Source organism: Salmo salar, chromosome 23 (assembly GCF_965601325.2).
Source record: "Salmo salar chromosome 23, fSalSal1, whole genome shotgun sequence".
NCBI classification, from domain to species: domain Eukaryota; kingdom Metazoa; phylum Chordata; class Actinopteri; order Salmoniformes; family Salmonidae; genus Salmo; species Salmo salar.
Genome location: NC_138313.1, coordinates 23,718,013 through 23,738,712, shown reverse-complemented (window position 1 = coordinate 23,738,712; position 20,700 = coordinate 23,718,013). Strand labels below are relative to the sequence as shown.

The following is a 20,700-nucleotide window of genomic DNA, read 5'->3' as shown; positions in this document are numbered from 1 at the left end:
AGTTTGAAACATGAATAGACGCTGTCTGGAGAATGTCATTTTTGAGGAGACGGTCATTGTCGGAACATTGTCTTAGAGCATGCATTGCAGTTGCAGGGGGGACTATTATTTTAGACGCACAAAACAGTTCCGATGTGTTTGACTTGCAGAGGACCGTCAAAGTAAACGAATAAAGGTAAATCAGAATTTATTTCTCAAGCTGGAGCCTCCAAGACCAACTAAGGGTTTTTAAGAGAGTATCGATCATACAAAGGCATCTTTCACGTGTTTACACGTGCTATCTTTATCGGTGCATTGCTTCAGATCAGCTTGCTAGGTAGTTATAGCTAAGTAACGACGTGAGGCAAGACTGCAATGACATGACATTGAATCTGTTACCAACATTACTAGATATTAATAAAACCACAGTTAAAAGGTGGTAATCTCAGGGAAACTACTGGCAATTGCAAACGAATATTAGTTGAACTCGATGTGTCATTTATGGAAGCCCATTCCCGCCACAATTGTTTTTGTCGATGCTATCAATTTCGAGATTCTCAAGTCAAAATGTATACTATTTCAAAATTGAGATGCGTAAGTCAAAAGTTTGAGATACTATATAAAAATGTTGAATCATGATAAATTGTTCACTATCGCAAAATGTTCAGCAACATAAGAATAGGATTATGTTTAAAAAATGATTTGTAGCAATGTGTGCGGATGTCCATGTATCGTTATGTTGCAGAGGTCAGTACATCCGGGCTGCCCGCATACTTGTGCCAAACTGGCATTTGCCCCAGCACTTTTGATTTGGTTTAATTAAAATGTTGCCTCAAAAACATTGAAAAGATGGACGACAAAGTAACTTTGTTTAGACTGATTTGCCACATGATCTGTCTACCTTTGCACAATTAATCAATGCTTCAGTCTGATCAGCTGTAGCCTACTGATAACCACAGCTGCAGGTATGCTAGAGAAGCCTATGCACTCTGATCCCCTCTGGCCACGGAAACAACCCACTGGGAACCACTTCATTTCGACGTGGAAATGTTGGTAGTATTTGGTTGAGACGTTGATCAATGAGATTTCAACTTTTATTCACCCACTCAAGCCAACAGTTATTTTTTAATTTCGGTACTATCGAGTTTGAAAACTATACTCCTCTAATAATCAAATACATTTCGATATTGGAGTGAGGTTGAGACCACATTGTGATCGGATTTGGCCAAAACACACCATGAATTCAACAGGGATTATCGCTAATCTATGAAGTGTGTTGAGAAGTATTAGCCGTTTTGTGACGTAGGCTTCTTTACATGAGGATAAGAGCCTGAGCTAAGAATAGGGAAACAAATGGTATCAACTAGGACCTTTTTGATGTTGCACACTCTTGAAAAGCACTCTGATGTATAATACACTTTGCACCATGAGTAGAATTGTATCTTCCAGACATAGGGTCTATACTACTGTTGGCTATTGTCATTCTGTGTAACATATTTTGAGCTTTAACTTGGAACAGCATTGTGTAAACCTTTGTCCATGTAAAAACGTGTGTTGTGAAAGTCAAGAACGGTTGAAATAAATGTATTGCGCCACAAAATAGATGTATAAATTAAAGCTAAACAGGCTTTGATGCTTTTAACTTCTTAACAACTATTTCATGCCCTTCCACTGCCCCCCATGCGGCCAGGTGCATATTTCAGGCAGGTTGACATCGCCTGTAGTATTTCTGCCTCTGTAGCCTTTCATTCGCCAAGACTCACACTTGATGTAAAGGGGGAAAACAAATATTAGCTAGAGAAGGTATTCAAATGTCATGTAAAATGTCATGATTTGGCCGCCACTGTAAATATAATGATGCTGCAAAGGGTAGAGTCCTCAAAGACGCTCATCCCATTGTTTCTTTTCATATTCATCGTTGACATGAGGCTTGTTTGTCAGGGTTTTCTATAGAACACAAACTATGTACTTTACAAGCAACACACCATGACCTAATTTAAAGAAGTGAAACAAATATGGTAATAGTTTACCGGTGCATTGCTCTCTTCACCTGGTCCGGGATGTCTTTCCCCCCAGCTTTGAGATCTGAGATATCTAATTTGACAAAAAGACACTAATGCATTCCACATGTACTGGAATTTTCCATCCAGTACTACATTGCAGTATAGTGTAATTAAATTCATACCAATGAAACATTTAATTTCTCACCATGCATTTTCGGAAATCATTCTCCATTAGCTGCTCTTCCATCTTTAGTAATACTTCTTCCGTCTCGTTCACGTTGAATTCCTCAACCGGACTCGTCCACTGTCCTTTAAAAGGTCACTAATCTCACAAAGGAGTTATAGGACTCTTTCAAAAATAAATGTATTGTTAAAGTCGTTTAAAAAATGTTTTACTTCCAAATAAAACAGCCTAATTTCAATATCATAAAAAATAGTTGTCATACTTGCTTCCGGCATAGGAAAAGGACCTGAGCCTCTGCAGCGCTTTGGTGAGGGGGATCTCATCTGAAGAGGCAGGAGACCTCGGTCTCCCACATGACCTGTCCTCAGAGCATGAAGGTTCAACATTCTCTGCAGTAAAATACATCATGGCAATTCTTGGTACAGATAAAATACCTTTCCCGATTGATGAAGAATGAGAGTAAGGGGTTTGCTTATGTTGTGAAGGGCCGTCCTCACCGTCATTACTTGGTGGCTTGTGCTGTGTTTTAGCCTTTTGCTTCTTGGTAGCAGTGGCACAGGGTTTCTGGGTGCTTCGGGCATATTTTGGTGGGGGCTTGGGTAGATCTTTGCCTGAAAATAAACATAGAAGTGTAAAATAACATCCAGCCTTTTCTACACACATGTGTTATGTGTTTAAGTTTTATTGATGTGGGAGAAGGCTTCTAAAAAGTCAGCCAAACACACATGCCAAACGTTAATCAAAAATTCTACAACATGCCAAAGTTAACCTCCCGAGCCACTACCCCCCTAGCCTGGAAATCCAGAGGGATTTCAGCTCAGTTTCAGTTTTTTTTAAATTACATTAGTATCAACATTTTAGGGCTATGTTCAATTAGTAAAGCTCAAGCGTTTCCGAGTTTACCGTGAATGCAGTCTCCGCTAAAGCGGGAACATTGCTTTTAAATGGAAATCTTTTGGGGTGGCGGGAATGGGCTTCCATAGTCAAGGACTGTTCTTCCATAGGCTTTTCACCTGGGCGTTTCAGGAAGTGGTGTCTTCTCATTCAAGAACCATGGAGTTGTTGTGTGTCCGTCTCATGAGGAACCAACGCAGTTGCCTACCTGCCTACCTGTCTAGAAGCTTTCAAACCTCCCTTTGCCGACAGAGTCAATCAACAACCAGGAGGACGTTACCTTCTACAGAACTCTACTCAACCAACACATGTCGGATTCTACTGCAGCCCGAAACCACAGACTCTGTTTGTCAACTTCAATTGAGGTCATCTTCGTCTCAGAGACGACTTTTCTCATCTGAGAATGTAAGAACAGTACTTTTCCCAGTGGGGACTCCTAGACCTGACCCTGCTGTCCACTGTCTCCCTGTTATATGGCTGTCTAAGCATGGACAGAACTTCTTCCATACCTCTGCTCCTCATCGCGCCCTGCCTGCGCCTCTCATATGGCTGGTACTCAAACCCCTGCAGAAGATCATGGCTATTATACTGGGCAGGTAAGCTACACGTCCGAGTGTCGTCTCCTTCCGTCTACAGTGCATTCAAAGTATTCAGACCCCTTCACTTTTTCTACATTTTATTACATCACAGCCTTATTCTAAAATGGATGAAATTGTTTCCCCCCCCCTTATCAATCTACCCATAACACCCCATAATGACAAATCCCCCAAAAGTTTTGACATTTTTGCAAATGTATAAAAAATTAAAAACATATCACATTTACATAAGTATTCAGACCCTTCACTCAGTACTTTGTTGAAGCACCTTTGGCAGCGATTACAGCCTTGCTTCTTCCTGGGTATGACTCTACAAGCTTGGCACACCTGTATTTGGGGAGTTTCCTCCATTCTTCTCTGCAAATCCTCTCAAGCTCTGTCAGGTTGGATGGGGAGCGTTGGTGCACAGCTATTTTCAGGTCTCTCCAGAAATGTTTGATCGGTTTCAAGTCCGGGCTCTGGCTGTGCCACTCAAGGACATTCAGAGACTTGTCCCAAGCCACTCCTATGTTGTCTTGGCTGTGTGCTTAGGGTTGTTGTCCTGTTGGAAGGTGAACCTTCACCCCAGTCTGAGGTCCTGAGTGCTCTGGAGCAGGTCTCTCTGTGCTTTGCTCCGTTAATCTTTCCCTCGATCCTGACTTGTCTACCAGTCCCTGCCGCTGAAAAATATCCCCACAGCATGATGCTGCCACCACCATGCTTCACCGTAGGGATGGTATTGGCCAGGGGATGAGCGGTGCCTGGTTTCCTCCAGATGTGATGCATGGCATTCAGGCCAAAGAGTTCAATCTTGGTTTCATCAGACCAGAGAACCTTCATTTTCATGGTCTGAGAGTCCTTTTGGCCTGAGAGTCCTTTAGGTGCCTTTTGGCAAACTCCAAGTGGGCTGTCATGTGCCTTTTGCTGAGTGGCTTCTGTCTGGCCACTCTACCATAAAGGCCTGATTGGTGGAGTGCTGCAGAGATGGGAGAACCTTCCAGAAGGACAACCATTTCCACAGAGGAATTCTGGAGCTCTGTCAGAGTGACCATCGGGTTCTTGGTCAGCTTCCTGACCAAGGCCCTTCTCCCCCGATTGTTCAGTTTGGCCGGGTGGCCAGCTCTACGAAGATTCTTGCTGGTTCCAAACTTCTTCCATTTAAGATTGATGGAGGCCACTGTGTTCTTGGAGACCTTCAATGCTGCAGACATTTTTTGGTACACTTTCCCAGATCTGTGCCTTGACGCAATCCTGTCTTGGAGCTCTACGGACAAGTCCTTCAACCTCATGGCTTGGTTTTTGCACTGACATGCACTGTCAACTGTGGGACCTTATATAGACAGGTTTATGCCTTTCCAAATCATGTCCGGTCAATTGAATTTACCACAGGTGGACTCCAATCAAGTTGTAGAAACATCTCAAGGATGATAAATGGAAACAGGATGTACCTGAGCTCTGTTTCGAGTCTCATAGCAAAGGGTCTGAATACTTATGTAAATAAGGTATTTCTGTTTTCTATTTTTAATAGGTTTGAAAAAAACGTTTTTTTTCTCTTTGTGATTATGGGGTATTTGTGTGTAGATTGATGAGGAAAAACATGTATTTGATGCATTTTAGAATAATGCTAAAACGTAACAAAATGTGGGAAAAGTGAAGGGGTCTGAATACTTTCCGAATGCACAGTACATTGATACGGTTTATGATGGTAAGATAGACGTTGCTGCTACATGGTGTTTTTGGTGTCTCTGTCTCTAGTAGTGCTGCACGGTGTCTCTGTCTCTAGTAGTGCTGCATGGTGTCTCTGTCTCTAGTAGTGCTGCATGGTGTCTCTGTCTCTAGTAGTGCTGCATGGTGTTTTTGGTGTCTCTGTCTCTAGTAGTGCTACACGGTGTCTGTCTCTAGTAGTGCTGCATGGTGTCTCTGTCTCTAGTAGTGCTGCATGGTGTCTCTGTCTCTAGTAGTGCTACATGGTGTCTCTGTCTCTAGTAGTGCTGCATGGTGTCTCTGTCTCTAGTAGTGCTGCATGGTGTCTCTGTCTCTAGTAGTGCTGCATGGTGTCTCTGTCTCTAGTAGTGCTGCATGGTGTCTCTGTCTCTAGTAGTGCTGCATGGTGTTTTTGGTCTCTGTCTCTAGTAGTGCTGCATGGTGTCTCTAGTAGTGCTGCATGGTGTCTCTAGTAGTGCTGCATGGTGTCTCTGTCTCTAGTAGTGCTACATGGTGTTTTTGGTGTCTCTGTCTCTAGTAGTGCTACACGGTGTGTCTGTCTCTAGTAGTGCTGCATGGTGTCTCTGTCTCTAGTAGTGCTACATGGTGTCTCTGTCTCTAGTAGTGCTGCATGGTGTCTCTGTCTCTAGTAGTGCTGCATGGTGTCTCTGTCTCTAGTAGTGCTGCATGGTGTCTCTGTCTCTAGTAGTGCTGCATGGTGTCTCTGTCTCTAGTAGTGCTGCATGGTGTTTTTGGTCTCTGTCTCTAGTAGTGCTGCATGGTGTCTCTAGTAGTGCTGCATGGTGTCTCTGTCTCTAGTAGTGCTGCATGGTGTTTTTGGTGTCTCTGTCTCTAGTAGTGCTGCATGGTGTCTCTGTCTCTAGTAGTTCTGCATGGTGTCTCTGTTTCTAGTAGTGCTATGCTACATGGTGTCTCTGTCTCTAGTAGTGCTATGCTACATGGTGTCTCTCTCTCTAGTAGTGCTGCACGGTGTCTCTGTCTCTAGTAGTGCTGCACGGTGTCTCTGTCTCTAGTAGTGCTGCACGGTGTCTCTGTCTCTAGTAGTGCTGCACGGTGTCTCTGTCTCTAGTAGTGCTGCACGGTGTCTCTGTCTCTAGTAGTGCTGCACGGTGTCTCTGTCTCTAGTAGTGCTGCACGGTGTCTCTGTCTCTAGTAGTGCTGCACGGTGTCTCTGTCTCTAGTAGTGCTGCACGGTGTCTCTGTCTCTAGTAGTGCTGCATGGTGTTTTTGGTGTCTCTGTCTCTAGTAGTGCTACATGGTGTTTTGGTGTCTCTGTCTCTAGTAGTGCTGCATGGTGTTTTTGGTGTCTCTGTCTCTAGTAGTGCTGCATGGTGTTTTTGGTGTCTCTGTCTCTAGTAGTGCTGCATGGTGTCTCTGTCTCTAGTAGTGCTGCATGGTGTCCCTCTCTCTAGTAGTGCTGCATGGTGTTTTTGGTGTCTCTGTCTCTAGTAGTGCTGCATGGTGTCTCTGTCTCTAGTAGTGCTGCATGGTGTCCCTCTCTCTAGTAGTGCTGCATGGTGTCTCTGTCTCTAGTAGTGCTGCATGGTGTCTCTGTCTCTAGTAGTGCTGCATGGTGTCTCTGTCTCTAGTAGTGCTACATGGTGTCTCTGTCTCTAGTAGTGCTGCATGGTGTCTCTGTCTCTAGTAGTGCTGCATGGTGTTTTTGGTGTCTCTGTCTCTAGTAGTGCTACATGGTGTTTTTGGTGTCTCTGTCTCTAGTAGTGCTGCATGGTGTCTCTGTCTCTAGTAGTGCTGCACGGTGTCTCTGTCTCTAGTAGTGCTGCACGGTGTCTCTGTCTCTAGTAGTGCTGCATGGTGTCTCTGTCTCTAGTAGTGCTGCATGGTGTCTCTGTCTCTAGTAGTGCTGCATGGTGTCTCTGTCTCTAGTAGTGCTGCATGGTGTCTCTGTCTCTAGTAGTGCTGCATGGTGTCTCTGTCTCTAGTAGTGCTACATGGTGTTTTTGGTGTCCCCTCTCCTCTAGGAGTATCAGGAAGTGGTGGTTGGCCCTCCCTCCCAATAAGCAGCAGCTCGTGCGTCAGAATTTCTGGCGTCGCCGTTGGCAGCTGGTGGCCGGGGGTATGGTTGCTATGGTGATCATGGCAAGTTTCTTCCTGACTCATCTGGACGAATCGCCCATCACGGGACGCACACGCCTCCTAGTGTTCAGTAGAGAGAACTACATGGAGCTGGCTGCAGTGACAGGAGATGGGGTGAGACCAGTAACTGTGTATATGAATGGCCATCAATCACTTGACACCAGTCATTCCTTTGTGAAGGCTCAATAGCTCGTTGAAGACAAATGCAGTCTGTTAAGGTAACGTCTCGTGGAGACATAACATGCACGGTTTGAGCTACTCCAGGAAGTGACAGGCTAGCACAGTTGCAGGCTAGCACAGTACTGTCCTCTCTCATTGAGTAACTCAAGTTGAAGGCTAACCGGGTTTCTGCAGGCAACCATTAGCAACTAATGATCCTTAAACTTCTTCTGTGTCTGGTTCAAAGACACATATCTGGTGTATTAGAAGCAATTATTGGGATCATAATTGTCTTGAAAAATATATTCCATTTACTATAATCCTGTTTTGTGCTAACAATGCCTGCAGTACTGCGGAGAGAGAGGGGGGTGAAGAGAGATGGGCCATATTATATCTAATAAGATCATCGTTTTCAACCATTCAGATGAACTTGTTTTAGGAAATGATGAATTCATAATATATTATAAACCTGGTGGTTCGAGCCCTGAATGCTGATTGGCTGAAAGCCGTGGTATATCAGACCATATTTACTGTTCTAATTACGTTGGTAACCCGTTTATAATAGCAATAAGGCACCTCAGCGGTTTGTGGTATATTGGCCACATACCACATGCCCTCTGGCCTTATTGTTAATTATAATATAATAATAGTTCAGTAACCGACTCTTGTTTGTGTCCTCAGTGCATGGAGGATGTTGTGTGTGTGTGTGTGTGTGTGTGTGTGTGTGTGTGTGTGTGTGTGTGTTCTACCCAGTACATGGAGGATGTTGATGTAACTGTGTGTGTGTGTGTGTTCTACCCAGTACATGGAGGATGTTGATGTAACTGTGTGTGTGTGTGTGTTCTACCCAGTACATGGAGGATGTTGATGTAACTGTGTGTGTGTGTGTGTGTTCTACCCAGTACATGGAGGATGTTGATGTAACTGTGTGTGTGTGTGTTCTACCCAGTACATGGAGGATGTTGATGTAACTGTGTGTGTGTGTGTGTGTTCTACCCAGTACATGGAGGATGTTGATGTAACTGTGTGTGTGTGTGTGTGTTCTACCCAGTACATGGAGGAATTTGCTGAGTTGATGGTTCCAGAGAAGGACCCTCGTCACCAGGTGGTAGAGAGAGTGGTGGAGCACCTGGCCCAGAGGAACAAGGACATCCCAGAGGTCTCCTCTGTTCCATGGACCGTCCACTTGGTCGACAGCCCTTCCGTCAACGCTTTCGTCCTGCCTGTGAGTCCCTGCTCTCTCTCTGTGTGTGTTTGTGGCTTGTTTGTTTTTATTCCCAGTCCAGATCAAAACATGTAGACGAAACTGGCCAGCGAAGATCAAAACAGTAAGATCAAAAGTTGACTGTTGTTTGTATGATACCTGTCTCTCTCCTCTAGAATGGAAAGGTGTTTATGTTCACCGGGATGTTGGAGGCCGTTGCAGATGTTCACCAGCTCACCTTCATCCTGGGACATGAGATGGCCCACGCAGTGATGGGACACTCTGTGAGTATACAGCCAGGCCTTTCTGTCTGTCTCTCTAGTGATGGAACACTGAGTATACAGCCAGGCCTTTCTGTCTGTCTCTCTAGTGATGGAACACTGAGTATACAGCCAGGCCTTTCTGTCTGTCTCTCTAGTGATGGAACACTGAGTATACAGCCAGGCCTTTCTGTCTGTCTCTCTAGTGATGGAACACTGAGTATACAGCCAGGCCTTTCTGTCTGTCTCTCTAGTGATGGAACACTGAGTATACAGCCAGGCCTTTCTGTCTGTCTCTCTAGTGATGGAACACTGAGTATACAGCCAGGCCTTTCTGTCTGTCTCTCTAGTGATGGAACACTGAGTATACAGCCAGGCCTTTCTGTCTGTCTCTCTAGTGATGGAACACTGAGTATACAGCCAGGCCTTTCTGTCTGTCTCTCTAGTGATGGAACACTGAGTATACAGCCAGGCCTTTCTGTCTGTCTCTCTAGTGATGGAACACTGAGTATACAGCCAGGCCTTTCTGTCTGTCACTCTAGTGATGGAACACTGAGTATACAGCCAGGCCTTTCTGTCTGTCACTCTAGTGATGGAACACTGAGTATACAGCCAGGCCTTTCTGTCTGTCTCTCTAGTGATGGAACACTGAGTATACAGCCAGGCCTTTCTGTCTGTCACTCTAGTGATGGAACACTGAGTATACAGCCAGGCCTTTCTGTCTGTCTCTCTAGTGATGGAACACTGAGTATACAGCCAGGCCTTTCTGTCTGTCTCTCTAGTGATGGAACACTGAGTATACAGCCAGGCCTTTCTGTCTGTCTCTCTAGTGATGGAACACTGAGTATACAGCCAGACCTTTCTGTCTGTCTCTCTAGTGATGGAACACTGAGTATACAGCCAGGCCTTTCTGTCTGTCTCTCTAGTGATGGAACACTGAGTATACAGCCAGGCCTTTCTGTCTGTCTCTCTAGTGATGGAACACTGAGTATACAGCCAGGCCTTTCTGTCTGTCTCTCTAGTGATGGAACACTGAGTATACAGCCAGGCCTTTCTGTCTGTCTCTCTAGTGATGGAACACTGAGTATACAGCCAGGCCTTTCTGTCTGTCTCTCTAGTGATGGAACACTGAGTATACAGCCAGGCCTTTCTGTCTGTCTCTCTAGTGATGGAACACTGAGTATACAGCCAGGCCTTTCTGTCTGTCTCTCTAGTGATGGAACACCGAGTATACAGCCAGGCCTTTCTGTCTGTCTCTCTAGTGATGGAACACCGAGTATACAGCCAGGCCTTTCTGTCTGTCTCTCTAGTGATGGAACACTGAGTATACAGCCAGGCCTTTCTGTCTGTCTCTCTAGTGATGGAACACTGAGTATACAGCCAGGCCTTTCTGTCTGTCTCTCTAGTGATGGAACACTGAGTATACAGCCAGGCCTTTCTGTCTGTCTCTCTAGTGATGGAACACTGAGTATACAGCCAGGCCTTTCTGTCTGTCTCTCTAGTGATGGAACACTGAGTATACAGCCAGGCCTTTCTGTCTGTCTCTCTAGTGATGGAACACTGAGTATACAGCCAGGCCTTTCTGTCTGTCTCTCTAGTGATGGAACACTGAGTATACAGCCAGGCCTTTCTGTCTGTCTCTCTAGTGATGGAACACTGAGTATACAGCCAGGCCTTTCTGTCTGTCTCTCTAGTGATGGAACACTGAGTATACAGCCAGGCCTTTCTGTCTGTCTCTCTAGTGATGGAACACTGAGTATACAGCCAGGCCTTTCTGTCTGTCTCTCTAGTGATGGAACACTGAGTATACAGCCAGGCCTTTCTGTCTGTCTCTCTAGTGATGGAACACTGAGTATACAGCCAGGCCTTTCTGTCTGTCTCTCTAGTGATGGGACACTGAGTATACAGCCAGGCCTTTCTGTCTGTCTCTCTAGTGATGGGACACTGAGTATACAGCCAGGCCTTTCTGTCTGTCTCTCTAGTGATGGGACACTGAGTATACAGCCAGGCCTTTCTGTCTGTCTCTCTAGTGATGGAACACTGAGTATACAGCCAGGCCTTTCTGTCTGTCTCTAATATACGTGTGTGAGGATTTTGAATAGGACTGAATTGTGTGTCCCCACAAGGTTAGTTATACAAGACTGTGTGTGTGTGTGTGTGTGTGTGTGTGTTTGCTCGTTGCTTGCTTGGGGGCTACATAGAGTGGTGTCCTGTTCTGTGCCGAGTGACTCATCAGCCTCAGTCATGCTACAGTACTACTGCTCTCCTCCTCTCTCATCCACGTCACCTGACCTACAGCTCAGATCTGTCGCAGGTCTGCAGGGAGGATGTCATTAATTGCAGTGGGGTTGTATCATCAGTCACTAGTTCTAAGAAGCTCACAGACAGAGAGTACTTTAGATGTCTGAGACGCTAATGTTGTTTCTGGACTGACGCTACAGCTGTTTTAAGTGGAGAGTCTCATCCCTTTTCAATGAAATCAGAACCGCTGACTGTTCTAATGGGATATGGCTCTTGCTCTGAGAGAAATGTTTGGAGTTAGTTCCTGATCACTTCCTCTGAGACCTGTATACCCTCCAATACAGGACAGTTTAATTAGATGGAGAAAATGAATATGGATTAATCAGTTCCAGCCTCGCCCTGGGTGCCTGCTGTTAGATTCACCATTTCCTAATGTAATCTCCATATTAGGTCTGAATTAAAACCTCAGATGAAATTGGTGGGAACAATCAATACACTTACAGAGAATTATTTATTTATTGCTTTTCTACTTTCTCCCTCCCCTCCCTACTTTTGTCTCTCTTTTCGCTCCTTCACTCCCTTCCTCCCTCCAGGCAGAGCAGGCCAGTATGTCTCATGTGGTAGACTTCCTGTCTCTGATCCTGCTAACAGCCATCTGGGCCGTGTGTCCTCGAGACAGCCTGGCTGTACTGGGACAGTGGATACAGACTAAGCTCATACAGGTAACAGACACATATCAGAACTTTTCATGTGGTGAAAGATATGTTTAACTAATCTCTCTGTCTCTCTCTCGCTCTCTCTCTGTGTCCCTCTCTCTTTCTCTCTGTCTCTCTGTCTTTCTCACTCCCTCACTCGCTCTCTGTGTCTCTCTCTCTCTCTCTCTCTCTCTCTCTCTCTGTGTGTCCCTCTCTCTGTCTCTCTCTCTCTGTGTCCCTCTCTCTGTCTCTCTCTCTCTGTGTCCCTCTCTCTGTCTCTCTGTCTTTCTCGCTCCCTCTCTCTCTCTCTGTGTGTGTCTCTCTGTCAGTTCCTGTTTGATCGTCCCTATAGCAGGAAGTTGGAGGCAGAAGCTGATCAGGTTGGACTCCAGCTGGCTGCCAAGGTACAGGATAGGACAGTAGCTCTGTCTCACTCTTGCCTCCTGACCCTTCTGTATTTGCTGACTAAACTTACAGCTGCCTACAGGGCACTAGATGGCGATGTTGTCAAATATAGAATTTCTCCCACTCTTCTAACATCAACCTGTTCTGGATGCTGTAGTAATGTATCGTTTCCGTGACAACCATACAGGCGCTCAGGGTGTGTGTAACCCAGTCTCTCTCCCTCCAGGCATGTGCTGATGTGCGGGCAGGGCCAGTGTTCTGGCAGCAGATGGAGATCAGTAACCAGCTGAGAGGAGAACCTACAGTACCGGAGTGGCTCTCCACACACCCCTCTCACAGGAACAGAGTTACACAGCTGGACAGGCTGGTCCCACAGGTAGCAAGCATGCAGGGGAGAGAGAGAGACTCGTCCACATACACCAGTATACACTGTCTCCAAGGGTCTATATTCACAGGGGTTGGGTTAAATGCGGAAGACACATTTCAGTTGAATGGGTTTGTTCCAACAACTGACTCGGTGTCCCCCTTTCCCTTCCTATATGATGTCACTCTTGTCATCAAGTCATTCCTGCAGTCTGATGAGACATGATGGCTGTGTGTTGGTGGTAGGCACACGACCGAGGAGTCTGCTGTACCTGGTCTCACACCGCAGGCAGTTAGAATAGTCCACTTGACTTCCTGGTGTTGCTAATATACACAAGCACATCACATGGCCTGAAGACTGTGGACTAAGAGGAGTACTCCAACAGAGCTGTAGGATTTGAGCAGGGAGTCTAGTCTAACGAGACACCTACAGATGTCGGAGCCTAATTTGACCCCATTCGTCGCAGGAGGAAAATAATCCTGCAGCAATAGGATTTTAATATCTGAATAAATATTTAGACTCACCGCCAGGGGGCAGCTGAAGGCGTTTGTTTTGTATACAACGCACACCGTACCTACATTATACCTTATGTAGGCTACGTGCAGGCTACAGCATGTCTCGTGGGAATTCTTATGTAGAGGTAGATGCCGTTTTCATTAGGGGAAATCTTTATTATAATTTATTTTTAATCAATTGTTTTATTAAATGTTGAAGGCAAGCAAATGTTGAAGGCAAGCAATAGGCAGAATACATGTATGGTTTCCTCAATGTCTGTTTCCCGGGACACAGAGTCTGCATGGATTTGAATCCTGCCCACTGCCCTTTAACTCATTCGTTCCACCTTTTTTACAGTGTTAATTCTGCGTTGTTACAGTGTTAATTCTGCGTTTTTACAGTGTTAATTCTGCGTTGTTACAGTGTTAAGACAAAAACAACTCAAAGGTTAACAGTTTAGGTATTCATTCCGAGTGGTTAATGGATTAATTTTTTTCCTTGATATGCTACATCTGTCAGGTGGATGGATTATCTGGGCAAAGGAGAAATGCTCACTAACAGGGATGTAAACAAATTTGTGCACAAAATATGAGAGAAATAAGCTTTTTGTGTGTATGGAACATATTTTTATTTCAGCGCATGAAACATGGGACCAACACTTTACATGTTATGTTTATATTTTTGTTCAGTATATATTTACAAATGATACATCTATAAAATGTGTACGAGCATGCACACTGGAGGAAAGTTTATTGTTCTACAGTAGGCCCAGATCAGCTCATCAACTCAGCCAGAGAAACACACTAACTTATTCATTATGTGACAATGGATAGGCTAACGGGTAGCCCACAGAATGTAGCCTATTGGACTATTGGGACCATCGATGGCACCTGATTACCAGCTGATGTGTCATTAAACCATCAATACGTGCTAAATTCACCTGCACAGCTGAACTCAATTACAACCATTGTTGGTCACCTCATTACCGCTCCCTAAAAGTTGATGTCGGTGATACCTTAGTCCTGCTTGCAACCCTTTCAAGATGTGTTCGGTCTCTGGTTGGTCTTATCATCGGAACAACTTTTTGAATAGACTAAGGGGGATTTATCTATTTGACAAGCATTCTGTACAATGGAAATAAAGTATTCAATCATTTAACACAGCAAATCTACTGTGGCAATTTACCTGACACTTTGTATGAATGGAAACTCATGTTGATGAATCTTACTGTTATTATTTTATTTGTTTCCTATTTATGTTATCCAAAAGTGTCTGGTATGGTCATTTCTTATCAAGATTGGGGGGTACATTTTCCCTGGTCTCCCCTTTTATTTCAAATGTGTAAACAAATCAAGTCAGTCAGAGGAATTGAGTTATTTGTGCCTGAAGGGCGTGGGACGGAATCGAACCCACGTCGACATGGTCGGGCTACATGTGCGCGGCCCTAAGAGTGGTGTAAAGCTCGCCGTCATTGGACTGGAGCAGTGGAAACACCTCTGGAGTGATGAATCACGCTTCACCATCTGGCAGTCTGACAGACAAATCTGGGTTTGGCGGATGCCAGGAGAACACTACCTGCCCCAATGCATAGTGCCAACTATAATGTTTGGTGGAGGAGGAATTATGGTCTGGGGCTGTTTTTCATGGCTAAGCCCCTTAGGTCCAGTGAAAGGAATTCTTAACGCTACAGTATACAGTGACATTCACAATGATTCTGTGCTTCCAACTTTGTGGCAACGATTTGGGGAAGGCCCGTTCCTGTTTCAGCATGACAATGCCCCTGTGCAAAAAGCGAGGCCCATACAGAAATGGTTTGTCGAGATTGGTGTGGAAGAACATGACTGGCCTGCACAGAGCCCTGGCCTCAACCCTATTGAACACCTTTGGGATGAATTTGACCGCCGACTGCGAGCCAGGCCTAATCTCCCTACATCAGTCTTGTGGCTGAATGGAAGCAAGTCCCACAGCAATGTTCCAACATCTAGTGGAAAGCCTTCCCAGAAGAGTGGATGCTGTTATAGCAGCAAAGGGGGACCAACTCCATATTAATGCTCATGATTTTGGAATGAGATGTTCGACGAGCAGGTGTCCACATACTTTTGGTCATGTAGTGTACGTACATACACACACAGACGTATGTATGCACACCACACACCCATATATCCTCACAGGCACAGTAGCACACAAACTCTCGTCTGATGGACAATTAGTGTTTTCTCCATCTGTTCCTCTCCTGCTAAAACAGATACACTCAAGGGTAAATACACTCCTGTGTGTCACACAGGGTTACATGCGCGCACACACACAGACACACACAGACAGTTGGCACGCTACTGAGCCTTCCTGTTGAATCCCAGACTGGGACATTGACCTGTAGAAGTAGTGATCTGGATCCGTATAGTTTAGGGACGGATTTACTCACATCCACCGTGTGTGTAGGAGAGAGAACTCACCTGATTAGTGGGCGGCCGAAATTGACTTTCAAAGCATCTTGTGGCCGTACTATCGTCTCTAACCACACATCTGCTGTCACTTTCAGTTAATTTCCTGACGATTGTTCATTTTCAATGGGGGAGGGGGGGGGGGGGGTTCTAAGCTGACTTGTATAATTGTTTTAAGATGGTCATATTATTATGTATCATTTAGCTATTTGATTTTGAATTTTAGGAACCCATTAGGTATAAAAAAAAAAATATATGTACAAAAATGATTTGATAAAATATTGAATTTGGCCTTTATTTTTGGGTAGGCACAAAACTACCTTTTATACTTCCATACATTTTTTAAACCGGTACCGGTTACCTTCAGATGAGTCCCGTGAAACTTGTGAGGGTCGTAGAGCAAAACGGAGAACACAGTGGGGTCACAATAGTTTGTAGCCCAAACGGTTCGGACGCTACCAACAGAAGTTGATACATCGACGGTACCAACTTCAGAAGAGTCTCCTGATGCTTGTGGGGGTCGTAGAGACCACTATTGTGTTCGTGAGAGTCTCCTCATTCCATAGAGTGAAGTCCGATTTTTGGGATATCATTGTCTGACAAATACCGCTCCAACTCTGCCACCTTTCACCGCAGATGCGGAAGCGCGACATCGGCGGATGTGGTGGCCTGCGACACATCGAATGCAAAAACACAGAAATCTCTAGCTTAAATGGACAAAAAAAAAATATATATTGCGTTACTTTGATTGACTCACCGGTGCGTCAGTTGACTCTAGGGCGATAACAAGCCACTGCCACACGCTGCTGTCATACGTTTGTCTTTCTGGTGTTTCCACTATAACCTCCCTCTCTCCCTCTCCCCAGTACCTGGAGTTGAGGGAGAGCTGTTCCTGTCCTGCCCTCCCTGCTACAGACCCCAGAGCTGTCTTCACTCAGAGTGTCAAAGTGCTGCTGAACGCTACTAGGGACCTGGAGGGAGAGGCGGGGAAGAGACTGAAACCACTAGCTCTGTCCCAGACCCCAACCTCAGACCACAGAAGGGCTCCACACCCAGGGGGACTGGCAACTGCCCTGCTAGCCTCCTCAGCCTCACCTACAGCCCAAGCCACAGCCCTGACCCTAGACACTGCTACCCACCTCTAACCCCCGGGCCACTACCCTCGCCCCCTGTCTTCCCAGCCCCAACCCCAGGCCTAGTTCCAGTCTGATTGTAGCTCCTTGAGTGCTAATTGACTGATGCTTGTAAGGTCTTGTAAAACTACTGTTGCCACCCGCTTCTGTGGAATTGCTGCAAAAAGGTTTGGCGTAGCTGTTCTGTTTTACTGTGTGTAAGAGGGTACAGGGAGATGCTTTGAATGTGTAGTGTGAATACATAGAGATATTATCCTGTTTTAATTGGAAGATTTCAAGTGGGGACATGCTGCACTCAATGGCCTAATGAGCATATACAGCGAGGTCCTGATAAAGATGAGCGGTAATGACTGTATAAAATAAATAAATACAATTCATATGTTTTTATACTTATACAATTGCTCAGAGAAAGAGATTTTGTTAAACAAGTAAGATTTGTTTTCTCAAAAAGGTAGGGTTCAAAATCGACACCCCGCCCTAGAGATTGACACCTCTAAAGTAAAGTAATCAAACGTTTAGTATCTGGTCCCATATTCCTATCACGCAACGACAACATCAAGCTTGTGACTCTACAAAGTTGTTGGATGCATTTGCAGTTTGTTTTGGTTGGGTTTAAGATTATTTAGAGTATGTTTCTCGACACTTCTACATTGATGTGGATGCTACCATGATAACGGATAATCCTGAATTAATTGTGAATAATGAGTGAGAAAGTTAGAGGGTCAAAGATCATACCCCCAACACATGCTAACCTCTCACCGTTACCAATAACAGAAGAGATTTAACAAATTATTGTTCAAACTATGGCTATATGTCTTAGTACATATGCACATCTATGTACACCTCACCGAAACTGCCAAGCAATAATTTAACATGATTTCCGAAATCAAGTTTGTAGGGAAAATAAAGTCAAAACATCTCAACTTTACAGTGTATATAAAAGAGTAAAATACTAGATTGAGTTATCCTCTCTTTCCAAAGACCACAACCTGGAAGTCAGTGAAAAGTTGTGTTCGTCCCATCTCAGTGGTGTTTGTCCAATATATATTCATGTGATTACAAATAATTGTCACATGTGTTTCTACATGGATTGTTGTACAGCCAAATTCCTCAACAGTAAGATGACACTTAACGCGTGAAATAAACCTCCTTGACTGTTCAAAACTGGGAACATATAAATAACATTCTAAGAACATTGAGGAAATATCTTGGTCACCCTGATACAAACCATGTAAGAATGTCCTTCAGAAAGTACTCATACCTCTTGACTTATTCACATTTTGGTTTGCTGGGTAGACAGTGTGTAGGCACTGTGTCCTGTATGCCACCTACTTTATTTACACTATCGTGTCCGTCCATCACCACCTGTTGCAATGTGTTTTGTGGTAATGTTAATTATGTTAATTAATCAAGTTAATTTAAATGAGTTTTATGTGTTGTCCTGAAGGAATGGTGTTGTGTTTTAGTGTCAAAGATCTTTGTGAAATCATAAAAATATGTAGTTTTGTACAAATCATGTATTGAACAAGCCAAAGAACATATTTTCTATACTAGAATTTACAGCTTAGAACCTGACAATCCAAAAATGAATGGGTTTTGAGGTAAAAATGGTCTAGTGTGGTTTGTCGTTGTAACATAAGTGTGAATGCCTGGGTTCTAACCTTGGTTGACCGTGTTAGCACACTGAGCTAAAGTCTAGGCATTTGCTCAGGGGGAATGCACGAGTCTACAGTGTCCTTCCTCACTGGTCGAAGGGAATTGTATGAGTCTGTGCTAGAGCAGGAATCTCTGTAAGTCACACATACACATACAGGAGGGTTTGAGAGTGTAGTCCCGGGGGAGAGAGTCAGAAGAAATTCATTATCCTGTGAGAGAAGCATAAGATCATCAAGCTGCTTCTTAACACACACAACCCAGTAATATACACACACAACCCAGTAATATACTCAACCCAGTAACACACACAACCCAGTAATATACACACACAACCCAGTAATATATACACACAACCCAGTAATATACACAACCCAGTAATATATATATATATATACACACAACCCAGTAATATACACACACAACCCAGTAATATACACAACCCAGTAATATATACACACAACCCAGTAATATACACACACAACCCAGTAATATACACACACAACCCAGTAATATATACACACAACCCAGTAATATATACACACAACCCAGTAATATACACACACAGAGGTGTCGTGAACATAGGGGGCACTGGGGCATGTGCCCCTTCAGATTTGTCCTGTAAAAATGAACTCATATTTTTTTCTGTAATACTACTAGCCACCTAGCAATTTTATGAAGTTGGCTTTAGCTATCCCAGATAGGTTCCCAATCTCCCAACCTCATAACTAGATACCAAGAAGCCATTTTAGGCTATCAAGCAAGTTAGCTTGTCTAACTATCTTAGCTGATTTGCCCACATGCAAGGTTGGTAGACTTTTGAAAAGCAAGCAATTACACTAAATGTACTGAATAAGACTCACATTCCTTTCAATCTTCTACCCAGATTTTAGCAGAGAAGTATTTTTATTTTATTGGTTATTTTTACCACCAGTTAGGAGGATACTGACCGTTCAAGAAGTATGTTTAGATATGCAGAAAAATATACATATTTTGGACAGAATTAGGCATAATGATTATGGCTCTAGAAAAAGTTACTGATGGGGGGGCCCCACTACATACCAGCCATCCCCACGTACTTTGTGCCCCCTCAGATTTCTGGGGTGAATGACGCCTCTGTACACACACACAACCCATTACTGACAGAGAGAGGTGGAAGAATTAAAACCAAAAGAGGAGGTAGACGAAGCGAGGGATGCAGACGAATATAGGCGGTGTGTGTGTCTGTGTTTGTGGTGTAGGCCTCTATTAGGTTTTATAAGGTTATTGATATCAGATTCAAAGGAACAGTCCAATCAGATTTGTCTCAGTGTATCAGGATCCATATAGACATGGAGTAAAGCAGAGTACTGAGAGTGAAGCAGCTCTTCACCTGTTCAGTAAACCAAAACAGACACACCTGGACCAGGCAGCACTGCTGCACTGAGGAAAATTGAACATGAGTGTATGCAAGGTAGACAATACACACACATACCAGAGGTAATTCTAACTAACACATATTCATGCATGCAAGCATAGACACACACATGTGAAGTAATTTTAAGTTACATGGGGAGTGTGAGGGAAATGTTATGTTTGTGTATCAAATCAACCAATTAGATGGGTTCATGCAGGTGACAGACTGATCGTATATGGAGGATTCCTCAATATCACTGATAGGCAACTTGGCAGAATGCCCAGAATGTTGCTATGGGAACAACCGAGGTATCTCAGTTTCAAGGTCTCAACTTGGAGAGAGAAAGCCTCGTGAGATATTGGTCAGTCACCGGTAATGATGAATTAATTATGCTAAATGATGCAAATATAACTTGTCTGTGTATAGCCGTATATAAGACAACTGCTGGGACTGCCCCAGCGGAGTTTCTGATAGACCTGTACGGTGTGAAGAGTTTGTTGTAACTCTCCAGCTTGCTGATAATTAAGAGTGATTCATTTAAGATTGACTTCAGGTGTCCCTGGTGTTGAATTTCCACCACAATCTTGGGCGTCACAAACTGGATCAGTGATTCCACCTGTGGAGCATTCCAGTGGTCTGCGAGGGAACACCAGGGGGAACGCGCATTCCGTGTGAAGGCGTACAAGGGAAATTCCCGTCTGACCAAAAACAACGTGGATCCGCCAGACCAGACTTTTACTGGGAGCTGCCCGGGGAAAGATACCTGATCCGCGAGCCTCTGAGGGACACATCTACTG

At 44.4% G+C, this 20,700-nt stretch overlaps 1 protein-coding gene across 4 annotated transcripts; it reads left to right on the top strand.

Annotated features, from left to right (window-relative positions):
• The first annotated feature begins 57 nt into the window (after positions 1 to 57).
• oma1 (OMA1 zinc metallopeptidase) lies at positions 58 to 18,462 on the top strand. 4 transcript variants are annotated; one of them, XM_014169319.3, is made up of 9 exons: positions 58 to 175; positions 3,193 to 3,656; positions 7,343 to 7,571; positions 8,668 to 8,841; positions 8,997 to 9,104; positions 11,915 to 12,043; positions 12,346 to 12,420; positions 12,648 to 12,797; positions 16,588 to 18,462. In XM_014169319.3, exons 2-9 carry the CDS (start codon positions 3,220 to 3,222, stop codon positions 16,864 to 16,866), a joined length of 1,581 nt encoding a protein of 526 aa, XP_014024794.1. In that variant the 5' UTR covers positions 58 to 175; positions 3,193 to 3,219; the 3' UTR covers positions 16,867 to 18,462. The 4 variants fall into 4 exon arrangements, with proteins under 4 accessions (XP_014024794.1, XP_014024793.1, XP_045562365.1 ...); XM_014169318.3 differs by having other exon boundaries at positions 73 to 175; positions 3,171 to 3,656; XM_045706409.2 differs by lacking the exon at positions 3,193 to 3,656 and adding an exon at positions 2,444 to 2,625 and having other exon boundaries at positions 76 to 175.
• Positions 18,463 to 20,700: the final 2,238 nt, after the last annotated feature.

Coding starts and splice junctions, on each gene's coding strand:
- oma1 (XM_014169319.3), top strand. CDS start 3,220: ATGGAGTTGTTGTGTGTCCGTCTCATGAGGAACCAACGCAGTTGCCTA. Junction 3,657..7,342: donor ATGGCTATTATACTGGGCAG/GTAAGCTACACG, acceptor CCTCTCCTCTAG/GAGTATCAGGAAGTGGTGGT. Junction 9,105..11,914: donor ACGCAGTGATGGGACACTCT/GTGAGTATACAG, acceptor TCCTCCCTCCAG/GCAGAGCAGGCCAGTATGTC.